We start from the raw sequence: 18,679 nt of genomic DNA on the forward strand, positions 1-18,679 counted from the left end.
AGGAAAAAAATTGCAGGGCTATGGGGAAAGAATAGGACAGTGAAGACTGGCTGAATGCCGAGAGCCGGCACGGATTCGCCGGGCCGAATGGCCTTCTTTTGTGCTGTAACCATTCTATGATTCTACAGACCTGGCAAGATCGTGATTTACTATGAAACCCCAAGACAATACTTATGGTGTGTAGGACGTTATTGGCGAGCTTCCTAATGGCAGTGAAAGGGATAATATTAATATTCCTATTGTCAGCATTTTCCTTCATTTCAGATATCATTCTAGACCCAATGGAATATCTAACAGCAGCAAATATTTAATTTCCCAATTCTGCATTATAGAAAACTAAGTCCAAAATTAAACCTATACTTTTGGTAGATCTGAACGAATTCTGCTCTAACATTACATTTAAAAAAAACAAGAAAATGCTGGAAAAACTCAGCAAGTCAAGCAGCATCTGCAGAGTGAGAAACAGAGTTAACGTTTCAGGATGATGACCCTTCGTCAGATAAGAAGTATGGAAGAGCATGCCAGGAACAGCACCAGGCGTAGCTAAAAATGAGGTGCCAACCTGGGGAAGCTACAACACAGGTTTACATGCAAGCAAAAAAGTGGAAGCAGCATGCTTTAGACAGGGCTGAGCGATGCCAGATTCAGCGGAACAGCTCCAAGCTCTGCAGTCCTGCCACATCCAGTTGTGAATGGTGGTGGACCAATAAACAACTGGAGGAGGAGGCTCCCTGAATATCCCCATCTTCAATGTTGGTGGAGCAACAGACAAGGCTCAAGCGTTTGCAACCATCTTCAGCCGGAATTGCGAAGTGGATGATCCATATCGGGCTCCTACTGAGGTCCCCACCATCACAGAAGCCAGTCTTCAGCCAAATCGACTCACTGCACGTGATATCAACAAACGACTGAGCGCACTGGAAACAGCAAAGGCTATGGACCCCAACAACATCCCGGCTATCATGCTGAAGACATGTGCTAGAGAACTAGCCGTCCCTCTAGCCAAGCTGTTCCAGTACAGCTACAATACTGGCATCTCTGCAACAATGTGAAATGCTGCTCATATATGTCCTTTCCACAAAATGCAGGACAAATCCAATCCGGTCAATTACCGCCCCATCAGTCTACTGTCAATCATCAGCAAAGTGCTGGAACGTGTCATTGACAGTGCTATTACATGGCTCTTACTCACCAATAACCACCTCACTGATGCCCAGCTTGGTTTCCCCCAAGGTGTCTCAGCTCCCGACCACATTACAGCCTTCGTCTAAACTTGGACAAAAGAGCTAAATTCCAGAGGTGAGGTGAGAGTGACTGCGCTTGACATCAAGGCAGCATTTCATCGAGTGTGGCACAAGGAGCCTGGGAAAACTGAAGTCAGTATGAATCGGGGATAAATCCCCACTGGCTGGCGTCATACCCAGCACAAAGGAAAATGGTTGTGCTGGTTGATGTTCAATCATCACAGCCCCAGGACATCGCTGCAAGAGTTCCTCGTGGCAGTGTCCTATGCCCAACCATCTTCAGCTGCTTCACCAATGACCTTCCCTCCAACAAGAGGTCAGAAATGGGGATGTTCGCTGATGAGTGCAAAGTGTTCATTGGCATTCATAACTCCTCAGATATTGAAACAGTCCATGCCCCGCATCACAGATGCCAGTCTTCAGCCCATTCAATTCACTCCACGTGATGTCAAAAAATGGCTGAAGACACTGGACACTGCAAAGGCTTTGGGCCCTGAAAACATTCCGGCAATAATATTGAAGACTTGTGCTCCAGAACTAGCTGCGCCCCTAGCCAAGCTGTTCCAGTACAGCTACAAAACTGGCATCTAGCCGGCAATGTGGCAAATTGCCCAAGTATGTCCTGCCTACTAAAAGCAGGACAAATACGACCCAGCCAATTATCGTCCCATCAGTCTACTCTCAATCATCAGCAAAGTGATGGAAGGTGTCGTCGAAAGTGCTTGGACAAAAGAGCTAAATTCCAGAGGTGAGGTGAGAGTGACTGCGCTTGACATCAAGGCAGCATTTCATCGAGTGTGGCACAAGGAGCCTGGGAAAACTGAAGTCAGTATGAATCGGGGATAAATCCCCACTGGCTGGCGTCATACCCAGCACAAAGGAAAATGGTTGTGCTGGTTGATGCTCAATCATCACAGCCCCAGGACATCGCTGCAAGAGTTCCTCGTGGCAGTGTCCTATGCCCAACCATCTTCAGCTGCTTCACCAATGACCTTCCCTCCAACAAGAGGTCAGAAATGGGGATGTTCGCTGATGAGTGCAAAGTGTTCATTGGCATTCATAACTCCTCAGACATTGAAACAGTCCATGCCCCGCATCACAGATGCCAGTCTTCAGCCCATTCAATTCACTCCACGTGATGTCAAGAAATGGCTGAAGACACTGGACACTGCAAAGGCTTTGGGCCCTGAAAACATTCCGGCAATAGTACTGAAGACTTGTGCTCCAGAACTAGCTGCGCCCCTAGCCAAGCTGTTCCAGTACAGCTACAAAACTGGCATCTAGCCGGCAATGTGGCAAATTGCCCAAGTATGTCCTGCCTACAAAAAGCAGGACAAATCCGACCCAGCCAATTATCGTCCCATCAGTCTACTCTCAATCATCAGCAAAGTGATGGAAGGTGTCGTCGACAGTGCTATCAAGCGGCACTTGCTCAGCAATAACCTGCTAACTGACGCCCAGTTTGGGTTCCACCAGGGCCACTCAGCTCCTGACCTCATTACAACCTTGGTCCAAACATGGACAAAAGAGCTGAACTCAAGAGGTGAGGCGAGAGTGACTGCCCTTGACATCAAGGCAGCATTTGATCGAGTGTGGCATCAAGGAGCCCTAGCAAAACTGAAGTCAATGGAAACCAAGGGGAAAACTCTCCATTGGTTGGAATCATACCTAGCACAAAGGAAGTTGGCTGTGGTTGTTGGAGGTCATTCATCTCAATCACATGACATCACTGCAGGAGTTCCTCAGGGCAGTGTCCTAGGCCCAACCATCTTCAGCTGTTTCATCAATGACCTTCCCTCCATCATAAGGTCAGAAGTGGGATGTTCGCTGATGATTGCACACTGTTCAGCACCATTCGAGACTCGTCAGATACTGACGCAGTCCGTGTCCATATGCAGCAAGACCTGGACAACATTCAGACTTGGGCTGACAAGTGGCAAGTAACATTCGCACCACACAAGTGCCAGGCAATGACCATCTCCAACAAGCGAGACTCAAACCATCTCCCCTTGACATTCAATGGCATTACCATCGCTGAACCCCCCACTATCAACATCCTGGGGGTTACCATTGATCAGAAACTGAACTGGACCAGCCATATAAATACTGTGGCTACAAGAGCAGGCCAGAGGCTGGGACTTCTGCGGCGAGTGTCTCACCTCCCGACTCCCTAAAGCCTTTCCACCATCTACAAGGCACAAGTCAGGAGTGTGATGGAATACTCTCCAGTTGCAGGGATGAGTGCAGCTCCAACAACACTCAAGAAGCTCGACACCATTCAGGATAAAGCAGCCCGCTTGATTGGCACTCCATCCACCACCTTCAACATTCACTCCCTCCACCACCGGCGCACTGTGGCTGCAGTGTGTACCATCTACAAGATGCACTGCAGCAACTCGCCAAAGCTCCTTCAACAGCACCTTCCAAACCCGCGACCTCTACCACTTGGAAGGACAAGGGCAGCTGACGCATGGGAAAACAACACCTACAAGTTCACCTCCAAGCCGCACACCATCCTGACTTGGACCTGTATCGCCGTTCCTTCAGTGTCGCTGGGCCAAAATCCTGGAACTCCCTTCCTAACAGCATTGTGGGTGTACCTACACAATATAGACTGCAGCGGTTCAAGAAGGCGGCTCACCACCATCTTCTCAAGGGCAGTTAGGGATGGGCACTAAATGCAGGCCTAGCCAGCGAAGGCCAAATCCCATCAATGAATAAAAAAAATAAAAAAAATAAAAAAATGCTCGCATGCAACAAGACCTGGATAACGTTCATGCTTGGGCTGATAAGTGGCAGGTAACATTTGTGCCAAACAATTACCAGGCAATCACTTTCTCCAACAAGTGAGAGTCTCACCACCTCCTCTTGACATTCAACAGCATTACCATCACTGAGTCCCCCACAATCAACATCCTGGGGGTCACCATTGACTAGAAACTTAACGGGACCAGCCACATAAATACTGTGCCAACAAGAGCAGGTCAGGGCTTGGGTATTCTGCGGTGATTGTCTCACCTCCCGCCTTTTAACCATCCACAAGGCACAAGTAAGGAGTTTGATGGAATACTCTCCACTAGCCTGGATGAGTACAGCTCCAACAGCACTCAGGAAGCTCGATACCATCCAGGACAAAGCAGCCCGCTTGATTGGCATCCCATCCACCACCTTGAACCGTCACCCCCTCCACCACCAGTGTACCGTGGCTGCAGTGTGTACCATCTAAAAGATGCACTGCCGCAACTCGCCAAGGATTTTTCGACAGCACCTCCCAAATCTGCGACCTCTTCCACATAGAAGGACAAGAGCATCAGGTGCATGGGAACACTGCATGTTCACCTCCAAGTCACACACCATCCTGGCTTAGAAAAAATCGCCAATTCTTCATCGTCGCTGGGTCAAAACCCTGGAACTCCCTACCTGTCATCAATGTGCGAGTACTTTCACCACACGGACTGCAACGGTTCAAGCAGGTGGCTCACCACCATCTTCTCGAGGGCAATTAGGGATGGGCAATAGATGCTGGCCTTACCAGCGGCGACAACATCCCAGAAATGAATAAAAAAATCAAAAAACTTTAACTCTGTTTCTCTTTCTACAGATGCTGCCCAACCTTTTGAGTATTTCCAGCATTTTCTGTTTTTAATTCAGATTTCCAGCATCCGCAGTATTTTGCTTCTGTGTTACACTGAGTGAAGTGGGTGACAGTTCTATTTCTAATTCCAATCAGAGATATGACAGGATTGTTATAAAAACAATTGTAATGAATGTATGCATAAATCTGCTGCAAAATATTTCATAATTTATGAAGCAGATGTAATATAGAGTCATAGAGTCGTAGAGTTATACAGCACAGAAAGAGGCCCTTCGGCCCATCGCGTCCGCGCCCGCCATCAAGCCCTATCTAATCTAATCCCATTTTCCAGCATTTGGTCCGTAGCCCTGTATGCTATGGCATTTCAAGTGCTCATCCAAAAATTCTTGAATGTTGTGAGGGTTCCTGCCTCTACCACCCTTTCAGGCAGTGGGTTCCAGATTCCAACCACCCTCTGGGTGAAAAAGTTTTTCCTCAAATCCCCTCTAAACCTCCTGCCCCTTACCTTGAATCTATGCCTCCTTGTTATTGACCCCTCTACTAAGGGGAAAAGTTCCTTTCTATCCACCCTATCTATGCCCCTCATAATTTTATATACCTCAATCAGTTCCCCCCTCAGCCTTCTCTGCTCCAAGGAAAACAACCCAGCCTGTCCAGTCTTTCTTCATAGCTGAAGCGCTCCAGCCCAGGTAACATCCTGGTAAATCTCCTCTGCACCCTCTCCAAAGCAATCACATCCTTCCTATAGTGTGGCGACCAGAACTGCACACAGTACTCCAGCTGTGGCCTTACCAGCGTTTTGTACAGCTCCATCATAACCTCCCTGCTCTTATATTCTATGCTTCGGCTAATGAAGGCAAGCATCCCATAACCCTTTTTAACCACCTTATCCACCTGTTCTGCTACCTTCAGGGATCTATGTACATGCACACCAAGGTCCCTCTGATCCTCTGACTTTCCTAGGGTCTTACCATTCATTGTGTATTCCATTGCCTTGTTAGTCCGTCCAAAATGTATCACCTCACACTTTTCAGGGTTAAATTCCATTTGCCACTGTTTCGCCCATCTGACCAACCCATCTATATCGTCCTGTAGCCTGAGGCTTCCCGCCTCGCTAATTACCACCCTAACAATTTTTGTGTCATCGGCAAACTTACTGATCATACCTTTTACATTCACATCCAAATCATTAATGTAGACAACAAACAGCAAGGGACCCAGCCCCGATCCCTGCGGTACCCCACTGGACACAGGCTTCCAGTCACAAAAACAACCTTCCACCATCACCCTCTGCCTTCTGCCACTAAGCCAGTTTTGGATCCAATCTGCCAAGGCACTCTGGATCCCATGGGCTCTTACCTTCCTGACCAGTCTCCTATGTGGGACTTTATCAAAATCCTTACTGAAATCTATGTAATCCACATCCACTGCACTACCCTCATCCACACATCCAGTCATCCCCTCCAAAAATTCAATCAAATTGGTCAAACATGATCTTCCCTTGACAAAGCCATGCTGGCTATCCCTAATTAATCCCTGCCTCTCCAAGTGGAGACCAATTCTGTCCCTCAGAAGTTTTTGCAATAATTTCCCTACCACTGATGTTAGGCTCACTGGCCTGTAATTCCCTGGTTTATCCCTACTACCCTTCTTGAATAATGGTACTACGTTAGCTGTTCTCCAGTCCTCTGGCACATCCCCTGTGGCCAGAGAGGTTCTGAAAATTTGTGTCAGAGCCCCTGCAATCTCCTCCTTTGCCTCACATAGTAGCCTGGGATACATCTCGTCCGGGCCTGGGGATTTATCCACTTTTAAGCCTGCTAAAACCGCTAGTACCTCCTCCCTCTCGATGCTAATATGTTCAAGTATATCACAGTCCCCCTGCCCGATTTCTATGTCCACATCGTCCTTCTCCATAGTGAACACAGATGCAAAAAATTCATTTAAAACCCCACCTAAATCCTCTGGCTCTACACACAGTTTGCCACTTTTGTCCCTAACGGGCCCTACTTTTTCCCTAGTTATCCTCTTGCCCTTAATATACTTATAAAATACCTTAGGATTTTCCTTTATTTTGCTCGCCAGTGTTATTTCATGGCCCCTCCTAGCTCGCCTAATTTCTTTTGTTAGTATCCCCCTGCACTTTTTATACTCTTCTAGGTCTTCCTCTGTCTTTAGTCCTTTGTATCTGCCAAAAGCTCCCCTTTTTTTCCTAATCCATTCTCGTATATCCCTTGACATCCAAGGTTCCCTGGGCTTGTTGGTCCCACCCTTGACCTTTACATGTTGCCATTGTACTCTCTCAATTTCCTTTCTGAAAGACTCCCATTGCTACGATGTGGATTTTCCTTCAAGTAGCTGATCCCAGTCCACATTGTCAGAGCCTGCCTTATCATATTAAAATCGGCCTTCCCCCAATTTAGAACATTTATTTCTGGTCCATCCTTGTCCTTTTCCATGACTACCTTAAATCTCACCGAATTATGGTCACTGTCACCAATGTGCTCACCTACTAACACTTCTACCACTTGCCCGGCCACATTCCCTAGAATTAGGTCCAGTACCGCCCCCTCTCTTGTAGGACTTTCTACATGCTGGCTCAAAAAACTCTCCTGGATGCACTTTAAGAATTCTGCACCCTCTAAGCCTTTCACACTCTGACTATCCCAGTTAATATTGGGGAAGTTGAAATCCCCCACTATAATTACACTATTATTTGCACACTTCTCTGAGATTTGCCTGCATATCTGTTCTTCTATCTCCCCCTGGCTGTTTGAGGCCTGCAGTACACTCCCAGCAAAGTGCTAGCCACCTTTTTGTTTTTAAGTTCAACCCATATGGCCTCATTAGAGGAATCTGCTAATATATCATCCCTCCTTACAGCAGTAATTGTTTCCTTAATTAATATTGCGACACCCCCTCCTCTTTCCCCACACCCCCCCATCTCGCCTGAAGATTCTATACCTCGGAATATTGAGCTGCTAGTCTTGCCCCTCCCTCAAACATGTATCCGCGATAGCAACAATATCATACTCCCATGTGTTCATCAACACCTTCAGTTCATCCACCTTATTCGTAAGACTCCTTGCATTAAAAAACATGACATTTAGCCTTGCCCTACTCCCTTGTGCCGTTACATATTTGCTCTGCCTTCCAGTCTGACTTATTTTTTCCTCTATACTTTGCTGTACATCACCCCCTATTATAGCTCCACTCTGTATCCCATCCCCCTGCCAAGTTAGTTTAAACCCCCCCGAACTGTGCTAGCAAACCCATCCGCAAGGATATTTGCCCGCTCTGGTTCAGCTGCAACCCGTTCGACTTGTACAAGTCCCACCTTCCCCAGAAGCAGGCCCAGTGATCCAGGAAACTAAAGCCCTCCCTCCTGCACCAAATCTTTAGCCACGCATTCATCTGCTCTATCCTCCTATTCCTATACTCACTAGCTCGTGGCACTGGGAGTAATCCAGAGATTACAACCTTTGAGGTCCTGCTCTTTAGTCTGCTGCCCAGCTCCTTAAATTCTTGATGCAGGACCTCATCCCTCTTCCTACCCATGTCATTGGCCCCAGTGTGAACCACGACCTCTGACTGTTCACCATCCCCCTCAACAGTATCCAAATCGGTATACCTGTTTGAGAGCGGGATGTCCACAGGGGACCCCTGTACTACCTGCCTGCTTCTACTGCTCCGCTTGATGGTCACCCATTTCCCTTCTGCCTGTGCAGCCCTTACCTGCGGTGTGACCAACTCACTAAATGTGCTACTCACGACCCTCTCAGCATCGTGAATGCTCCAAAGCTCATCCATCCGCAGCTCCAGCGCCGCAATGCGGTCTACTAGTAGCTGCAGCTGGATACATTTCTGGCACACATGGTCGTCAGGGACACAGGCAGCGTCCCTGAATTCCCACATAGAGCAAGAGGAGCATAACACGGGGCTGGGCTGTCCTGACATGACTTACCCTTTAATTAATTTAAATTAATTCAATACCACCAATTAAAGATATACACTAGGGCGCTTGTATGGTTTACCAACAGTCTCCGCTACACCAGAAAGATCTTAGCAACTATAAACCAGAGTTAAAGTTTAAAAAATAGAGAAATACTCACCAACCAATAAATTACCTTCTCCCTGGTGACGTCACACTCTGATTACTTTTTACCTCTCTCCCCGCTGCTGGGTTGGTATGCCTCGCTGCTGCCGCCGCTTTTCTGCTCCGCCTCGGTCACTGCTCTCCCCCAGATCCAGCCGCTTTGGTCGGGCCTCGCTGCTGCTGCTGCTTTTATGCTCCACCTCGGTCACTGCTCTCCCCCAGGTCCAGCCGCTCTGGTCGGGCCTCGCTGCTGCCGCCGCTTTTATGCTCTGCCTCGGTCACTGCTGTCCCCCAGGTCCAGCCACTGTGGTCCGGCCACGCTGCTGCCGCCACTTTTATGCTCCGGCTCGGTCGCTGCTCTCCCCCAGGTCCAGCCGCTGTGGTCGGGCCTCGCTTCTGCCACAGCTTTTATGCTCCGCCTCGGTTGCTGCTCTCCCCCAGGTCCAGCCGCTGTGGTCGGGCCTTGCTGCTGCCACCGCTTTTATGCTCCGCCTCGGTCACTGCTCTCCCCCAGGTCCAGCCACTGTGGACAGGCCTCGCTGCTGCTGCCGCTTTTATGCTCTGCCTCAGTCGCTGCTCTCCCCCAGGTCCAGCTGCTGTGGTCGGGCCTCGCTGCTGCTGCCGCTGTTATGCTGCGCCTCGGTCACTGCTCTCTCCCAGGTCCAGCCGCTGTGGTCGGGCCTCGCTGCTGCCGCCGCTGTTATGCTCTACCTCGGTCACTGCTCTCCCCCAGGTCCAGCAGCTGTGGATGAGTAGGGTCAGGAAAATTACCTTTGGCCAAATGATTCTCTCTCTTTAGCAGAGATGATCCCACCTACCCTTCCTCTTAGTGTATACGCAGACACAGACACATCTTTAATTGTATGTAAACCCCGCTTATATTGCACCTTTAGTGTCCTTCCCCAGTAACTAGTCCCTCACTATATTTAGTCTTTGGGCGAACACATATCCCTGATTTCACTTCTTACTTCTGACATTCAATTTTCTCCATTATTAATTGTTTGGTAATTGTGAAACTGTTTCCTGCACTAATGTTGTGAATTCCATTTAAATACCTGAGTCTCATGTCCAAACACAATACATCTTAACACCCTCATCCTAAACTCTTGTTAACGTAAATCAACTATCTGATTCCCCTCATTCATAATAGTAGTAAACTTTGCCTGTGATCGGGTAACGATAGCAGTGCAGGTAATACCCCAGTTAACCTGCATGATCCCTGAAACACAAACAATCTGCCCTTCTCTCTGCACACAATAAAGCAGAGCATCTGCCCGAGTCCTGATACAATAACACTGGAGCTTATATTAAGAGAAGGAACAGTTAAGGAGGTAATGGGGAACTCAGGGCCGAGGAATCTGACGGCACGGCCGCCAATGTTGGATGGATGGCAATTTGGGGTGCACAAGAGCCCAGAACAGGAGGTGCACAGAGATCTCTGTTGGTTGTAATGCTGGAGAAGGTTACAGAGATATGGTGCTGACAATACCATTGAGTGATTTGAAAACAAGAATGAGAATATTTAAATCGAAGAGTTTCTGAACTGTGAGGCAACGTAGTTCAGTGAGCACGGGGGTGATGGGTGAACGAGGTTGGTGCGAGTGTGGATACGAGCAGCAGGATTTTAGATGAGCTCAAGTTTATAGAGTTTGCAACATTGTAGGACTAAAATAGAGCCTTGGAATAGACCAGACAGGAGGTAACAAACGCTGTAGGATTACAATAGAGCCTTGGAATAGACCAGACTGGAGGTAACAATGCTTTGTTTAAGGTTTGAGCAGCAGATGAGCTGGGGCATACAGAGGCGATATTATGAAGGTGATCTTCGTGGTGGAGGGGATATGGGCTGGGAAGCTCAGATTAGGGTCAAAAAGGACACAGAGTGGAACTTCTGTCCATTCACAGTCTGCTCCTCTTTCACTGAACAAAGTACCACAGATAATCTGTGTAAGATCTGATAAAATTACAGTGGATCTCTGATATATTTGCAATCTGCTCCTCTCCCATTGAACAGAATACACCAACTCATAGAATGATACAACAAATAAGAGGACCATTTGCTCCATCTTGCCTGTGCCGACTCTCTGGTAAAGCTATTCAATTAGGCCCACTTCCCTGCCCTTTCCCCATAGACCTGCAATTATTTTCCCTTCAAGTATTTATCCAATTCACTTTTAAAAGTAATTATTAAATCTGCTTCCACCACTGTTTCAGGAAATTAATTCCAGATCACCAAAAATCGCTGCGTCAGCAAATTAGTCACCTCGCCTTTGGTTCTTTTGCCAATCACCTTAAATGTGTGTCCTCTAGTTACCGACCCATCTGCCACTGGAAACAGTTTCACTTATGTACTCGATGAAAACAGTTCCAAGGAACATATGAACAATGGCGGACAGGTAAAGACCCTTTGGTCCACCACGCCTGAGCCACAGAATTGTGATACTTTGTGTAAATTATATACACTCTCCACCTATTAGACACAGTGATCTCCAGGGAGAAGCAGAAAACCAGGTAAAAACCTAAACTAATTGGGGGTGGGGGATATCTGGGAATTTCTTCTCCTAGGCGTTTGGACATGTTCCAGCAGATCACTGTGGCATTACATTCCCCGCAGTATCTATCTTTTGTAAGAGGTGATGTCCAGCTCAGCGAGAGAGCTGTCCAGATCTAGGTTGAAGGAATTCAGCGAATCAGCATCCACTGTTCGAGATGCCAGCGTTCCACTATTCTATGCACTATTCATACATTTAGCATTAGAACCACCACTGTTTTCTAACCAGAATCATGATTGATTTTTAATGAGATGTTCATAGCGCTGGTAGGGCTGATAATATTAACCATCATAGGGAAACTAGCACCTTCAGGGAAATGTCCAAATTGCATAAATAGTAAAATCAATGAGCATCTGAAACATTTCTGAGCCAACATTGTCTTTCAACCACATTTCTCACTCACTTGATTTCATATTCTCTCCACGCCTCCAATGAAGCTGTGAAATAAATCGTTTGTAAGCTTACTGAATTGCAAAGTGCTATTTCCAATTTGTGTTGATATTGAGAAGAAATTTCTGTCTGTTCTAATTAAAGATGTTCAACAGAAACATAAGGAAATACTCCGGGTACAAATTGAAACTCTGAGAGTGAACATTATCCTAATAAAGGAGAAGGTTAAGAGTTTCCAGCTGGCTGATCGATACACTGAGCTAATGGTCATTTCTACTATTCGAGATAGGAAACTTGTAGAACATGAACTGCTGGCAAGAGGCCAAGATCATGAAGAGTGGAGAGAGAAACACCTACGGAGAGAGCTTGAAAAAATCCGAACTGACCAATTGTTCAAGAGCAGTTTCTCCCGGAGATGCCGATTGCTCCAGAAAATACATAGATACATATATACATAGAAGATAGGAGCAGGAGTAGGCCATTCGGCCCTTCGTGCCTGCTCCGCCATTCGATGAGATCATGGCTGATCCTTTAATTCAGTATCCCGTCCCCGCCTTCTCTCCGTAACCCTTAACCCCTTTTGCCCGTAGAAATATATCTAATTCCCTCTTAAATATATTTAATGAGCTGGCGTACACTGCCCTCTGTGGCAATGAGTTCCACAGGTTCACCACTCTCTGAGTGAAGAAATTCCCCCTCATCTCTGTCCTAAATGGTTTAGCCCTTATCCTTAAATTATGTCCTCTAGTTCTGTTCTCACCCGCCAAGGGAAACATTCCTTCTGCATCCAGTCTGTCTAGACCTGTCAGAATTTTATACACTTCTATGAGGTCCCCTCTCAATCTTCTAAACTCCAGTGTGTACATCCCTAAACTACATAGTCTCTCCTCATAGGTCATTCCCGCCATTCCTGGTATCAGCCTGGTGAATCGCCGCTGCACCCCCTCCATGGCAAGAACATCCTTCCTCAGATGAGGCGACCAAAACTGTACACAGTACTCGAGGTGTGGTCTCACCAGTGCCCTGTACAGCTGCAGCAAGGTATCCCTGTTCCTGTATTCTAACCCTTTTGCTATGAAGGCCAGCATACCGTTTGCCTTCTTGACCGCCTGTTGCACCTGCATGCTCGCCTTCAGTGACTGGTGTACAAGAACACCCAGGTCTCTCTGTACTTCCCCCTCTCCCAATCTATTGCCATTTAAATAATAATTTGCCCTCCCGTTCCTGCACCCAAGGTGGATAACTTCGCACTTGTCCACATTATAGTGCATCTGCCATTTATCCGCCCAATCGCCCAGTCTGTCCAAATCGCTCTGGAGCTTCCTGGTCTCTTCCTCTGAGCCCACCCCCCCTCCTAGTTTAGTGTCGTCTGCAAATTTGGAAATGCTGCATCCGACTCCCTGATCCAGGTCATTAATGTAAATTGTGAACAGCTGGGGGCCCAGGACAGATCCCTGTGGTACCCCACTTGTTACTGCCTGCCATTCAGAAAATGAGCCGTTTATTCCAACTCTCTGTTTTCTATCTGACAGCCAGTTCCCTATCCACGCCAAAACTTTCCCCTTTATCCCATGAGCCTCAATTTTCCATGCTAATCTTTTATGTGGGACCTTATCGAAGGCCTTTTGGAAGTCCAGGTACACCACATCTACTGGCTCTCCCCCATCTATTCTACCAGTTACTCCCTCAAAAAATTCCAATAGATTAGTCAAGCACGATTTACCCTTTGTAAATCCATGTTGACTCTGTCCTATCCTGTCCCCATTTGCTAAGTGCTCCGCTATTTCATCCTTAATGATGGACTCCAGCATTTTGCCCACAACTGATGTAAGGCTTACAGGTCTGTAATTACCTGCTTTTTCCCTACCCCCCTTTTTGAATAGTGGGGTAACGTTAGCTACCCTCCAATCCATCGGCACTGTTCCCGAGTCTAATGAATTCTGAAAAATCATCCTTAGTGCATCCGCTATCTCTAGGGCCACCTCCTTCAGTACCCTAGGATGCATGTCATCAGGCCCTGGGGATTTGTCCACCTTCAATCCCTTTAGCTTCCTTAACACCATATCCTTAGAGATATTGATTTGCGTCAGTTCCTCCTTTGCCAATGTCCCTATTTTTCCCGATATCCCAGGGAGGTTTTTTGTGTCTTCCTTCGTAAAGACTGACCCAAAGTATGCATTTAGTTGATCTGCCATTTCCTTATTTCCCATTATATATTCCCCCGTATCTGACTGCAATGGACCAACTTTGGTTTTCACCAGTCTTTTCCTTTTGATATACTTATAAAAGCTTTTGGAGTTAGTTTTTATATTTTCCGCCAGCTTGTTTTCGTAAGCTATTTTGCCCCTCTTGATTATGCCCTTTGCCCTCCTTTGCTCTATCTTAAACTGTTCCCAATCTTCCGCTCTGGCGCTTTTTTTGGCTATTTTATACGCCCTATCTTTGGATTTTATGCTGTCTCTAATTTCCCCTGTTATCCACGGTTGAGTCACCTCTTTAGATTTCCTTTTATGCCAGATTGGTATAAACAATTTTTGCAATTTTGTCATTCTATCTTTAAATGTTTGCCATTGTTTATCTACCTCCAGTCCTCCCAGGAACGTTGTCCAATCAGACCTACTCAGTTCCCGTCTCATGGCATCATAATTCCCCTTGTTTAAATTCAGGACCTTAGTCTCTGAGTCAATTTCTTCGCTCTCCATTTCGAGTGAGAAATCGATCATGTTATGATCGCTCTGACCCAAGGGTCCCCGTACAACAAGATTACTGATTAGTCCCTTCTCATTGCACAGTACCCAGTCCAATATAGCCTGTTCCCGAGTTGGTTCCTCGACATATTGATCCAGATAACCATCCCTCAAACACTCAAGGAATTCCTCCTCCTCATTATTTTTACTGATTAGGCTAGTCCAATCTATATGTAAGTTAAAGTCACCTATGATGACAGCTGTGCTCTTATTGCACGCTTCTCTAATTTCCCTCGTGATGCCCTCCCTAACCTCTATTTTACTATTTGGAGGCCTATATACCACTCCTATTAATGTTTTTCGCCCCTCGCTATTTCTTAGCTCCACCCATATAGATTCTGTATTAACTGAGTTAATATCCTTCCTTTCAATTGCATTTATCCCCTCTTTTACTAGCAATGCTACCCCTCCTCCCTTTCTTTTTTGTCGATCCTTCCTAAATACTGAATACCCCTGTATGTTAAGCTCCCAGCCCTGCTCACCCTGCAACCATGTTTCCGTAATCCCAATTAGGTCATAATTATTAACCTCTATTTCCACAGCTAATTCATCTACCTTGTTCCTGATGCTTCTCGCATTAAGGTATAAAACCATCAGGCTTTTTTTATGCTCACATTTTTTATGAATTAGTTTGGCCCTTTGTTTTTTGTTCCTCACCCTTTTATCATTTATTTCTGTCTGCCTTTCACTTTCCTCTATTTCACTACATAGGTTTCTAGCCCCCTGCCATACTAGTTTAAATGCTCCCGAACTGCTTTATCAAAAATTACCCCGAGAACATCAGTTCCATCTCTGCACAGGTGTAGACCGTCCCTTTTGTATAGGTCACACCTACCACAAAACTGGTTCCAATGCCTCAAAAATTTAAAACCCTCCCTCTTACACCACTGCTCAAGCCACGTATTTAGCCAAATCTTGGAGCTCAGCAGCAGTGAGTGAAGTGCAGGGGAGTTCAGCAGCAGTGAGCGGAGTCCCAGGGATTGGAAAAGCAACAATGGTACAAAAGATTGTTCATGACTGGGCCACTGGGAAAATATACCCGCACTTTCAATTTGTTTTCAGTTTCAAATTCCGGGATTTGAATGCTGTTAACTGTAGAATAAACCTGAGGAATCTGATACTGGATCTGTATCCTTACTTTGGGAATATTCTTAGGGAGCTCTGGAAGAACCCAGAGGGATTGCTGTTTATATTCGATGGTTTGGATGAATTCAAGGACGGGATCGATTTTGCTGACAATCGGAGGAATACAGAACCTCAGCACATGTGCACAGATCCCGAAGACTGGTGTGAAGTGTCTGACATTGTGTACAGTTTAATACAGCACAAGCTGCTCCCGGGATGTTCAGTGCTAGTGACCAGCCGCCCCACTGCATTACATTTATTGGAAAATGTTGAGCTCAGTGTCTGGGCTGAAATCATGGGATTTGTTGGTGAAGAACGGAAGGATTATTTCAACAAGTTTTTTGAAGATCAGACGGTGGCAGCAGCTGTTTTCAAACACGTGGAGGAGAACGAGATCCTGTACACCATGTGCTACAACCCTTCCTACTGCTGGATCCTTGGCCTGTCACTGGGCCCCTTCTTTACACAAAGAGACAGGAAAAAGCAGCGAGTTCCCAAGACCATCACCCAACTATATTCCTACTATATTTACAACATTCTGAAAAACCACGGCCGAGAAATTGAAAGCCCCCGTGATGTGTTACTGAAGCTTGGTGAGATGGCCTTCACAGGAGTCTCCGAGAAGAAGGTTGTGTTTAGAAATGATGATTTGATCAAGTACAATCTGCAACCTTCCCAGTTCCTGTCTGGGTTTATGATGGAACTTTTGGAGAGAGATGATTCTGTCCAGAGCGTGGTGTACACACTCCCGCACCTCACCATCCAAGAGTTTGTAGCCGCACTCGCACAATTCCTGACTCCAGATCCTGGGGACATCCAGAAAATCCTCAGCGAAGCCCACAGCAAAGAAGATGGGCGATTTGAGATATTTCTCCGTTTTGTTGCTGGTCTCTCCTCCTTAAAGTCAGATCGGCCACTGGAGGAGTTTCTGGGTCCATTTCTTCATCAAACCACCTGCCGAGTGATTGACTGGGTAAAGGAGAAATTTGAAGGAAAGATTGGAAATACAGCGAGAGCAACTGGTAAAAGGGACTTCCTGAAAACGTTGCACTATCTGTTTGAGTCTCAGAATACAGCGCTAAATCGGGCCACAGTGGGAACTGTGGAAAGACTTACATTTAATGGCTTGCGACTGACCCCAATTGACTGTGCGGTCCTGTCTCATGTCATTGGACTCTGTGATACAATAAAACACCTCAATCTAGTGAACTGCTACATTCAGTGTGAAGGCCTCCAGCGGCTCGGACACGTACTGCACAAATGCCGAGAGTTGAGGTAACTGTTTATTTGTCTTGAACTGTTGGGTGAATTGTAGAATAGTCACGGATGGTGTTGTTTCTCCGTAATTAAGGGTAACAAACAGTTCAGATAAACCAGATTCAACAAAATATGACCAATAATAAGAGGATCGGTTGGTAATTCCCTGAGGGCGGGAAAATATAGAACTGATCCTCATGGAAAGCTAGGGATTTTAAAGTCATTTCAGATGAGCAAATACAAGTCACTGAAATGGTCTAATAATTGAATTACAATGGCCCGGATTTTCTGATCGCAGGCCTCCCGCATGCGGAGGCCTGCGATCTGGAAAAATCTGCACTCTTACCTGAGGGTTCTCGGGACGCACACACTTCCGATCCTGGGCCTATCCAAACTCCAAGTGCGCAGGGCTCATGTATCCCAGAGACGCAGGCATTTCGCAGCATCCCTGGGATCACGTGGGCCATGGGGAGCCAATCAAAGAAGGGAATCTCCTTTCATACACTTGAAAGGAAGAACTGTCAAATATATGAATGGAGATCACCTCAAAACATAGTAAAATTTATACACTTTTAAAAAAAAATCACATTTTTAAAATGACTTGAAATTACAATAAGTTAAATATTTTAAACAAAAAATTAATTAAAGATTTTAACGGGGCTAAAAATAAACTTACCTTTTTTTAAAAAGTATTTTTAAATGATAAATCAGTGAAAACATTAAAAAAAAAACTTTTTCCACTATTATCCTGGTAAAAGCAGGCCTTACGCTTTTACCAGGCGTAAGAATTGTAATGATTTTCTGCGGGCGGAGGGTCTCCAAAAAACGGATCTATGTGCCCACAGAGGCACTTCTCCAGGGCAGGCAAAGGATCTGTCAGGAGAAGTCTTGACAGATCAGAAATGCTGGTATTCAGCGCATGTGCTGTGCATGCCTGAAACCGGCATTTCCGAGGACACTACGGGTGGGTACACAGCATGTAGGGATCGGAATATCTTCGCCATCAAATCATATTTAATACGCCTGGAAAGCAGAAAGTAAACAAAATACAATCCAGCAGTAAATATAAAATTAATTTAAAATGTTTTCCACATCCACCATTTCAACTAGAAACAGGAGAGAAACCCGAGTATAAATCACTAACAGTTCGATTTTTAACCCAATACCATGGAGGCTGTGTCTTCTCGAGTGAGAAGTTTCCAGGATTGGGAGTTTTGGGGTATTGAGAATTATTTCAAGACCTTAAATCTGCCCGTAAAAACGTTCCAATCTAACGTGTTGTGGGGTATTAGACCCGGCCAGTGGTGGGGCTATGCACACAGTGGGCAGTTCCTGGATAAACCGGGGGCAGTGAACCAGGGGAATTTCCCATATTCCCACCCTTGTGTGTGAGGCCCTGCTCGGGAAGGGAACTCCGAAAATTCCCCAAAAACTGTCGGGACAGTTACACCTGAAATAAATGAAGGGCCTGTTTAATGGGGAACAAGTGAGAGACTCCCCTGCCCTATAAACTAGGAGTACAGGGACATTTAAAATTGTAATGGGACAGAATCAAATCTCCTTGATATATAAAATCCGGGGGGCGGATTTTACAGCAGCAGTTGGCGCCGTTTCACAATATAACTCACCCCAAGATATTATACAGATTCATATAATGCACAAAGTACAGGGAA

The 18,679-nt window shown here is 46.1% G+C and overlaps 1 protein-coding gene across 2 annotated transcripts in view; it reads left to right on the plus strand.

Annotated features, from left to right (window-relative positions):
- LOC147093046 (NACHT, LRR and PYD domains-containing protein 3-like) overlaps positions 1-18,679 on the plus strand; it is a 68,974-nt gene that overhangs the window by 31,337 nt on the left and 18,958 nt on the right. Inside the window, exons 5-6 of one of the 2 annotated variants that reach the window (XM_085976371.1) lie at positions 12,022-12,294; positions 15,557-17,024. In XM_085976371.1, coding sequence (XP_085832497.1) covers positions 12,022-12,294; positions 15,557-17,024 — 1,741 coding nt within the window. Of the gene's footprint in view, positions 1-12,021; positions 12,295-15,550; positions 17,029-18,679 lie in introns of those variants that run through there. The other variant, XM_085976373.1, reaches the window with a different exon arrangement.

This window comes from Somniosus microcephalus, unplaced genomic scaffold (assembly GCF_052327205.1).
Source record: "Somniosus microcephalus isolate GS21.2 unplaced genomic scaffold, FLI_Smic_1.0 unresolved_chr2, whole genome shotgun sequence".
NCBI classification, from domain to species: Eukaryota; Metazoa; Chordata; class Chondrichthyes; order Squaliformes; family Somniosidae; genus Somniosus; species Somniosus microcephalus.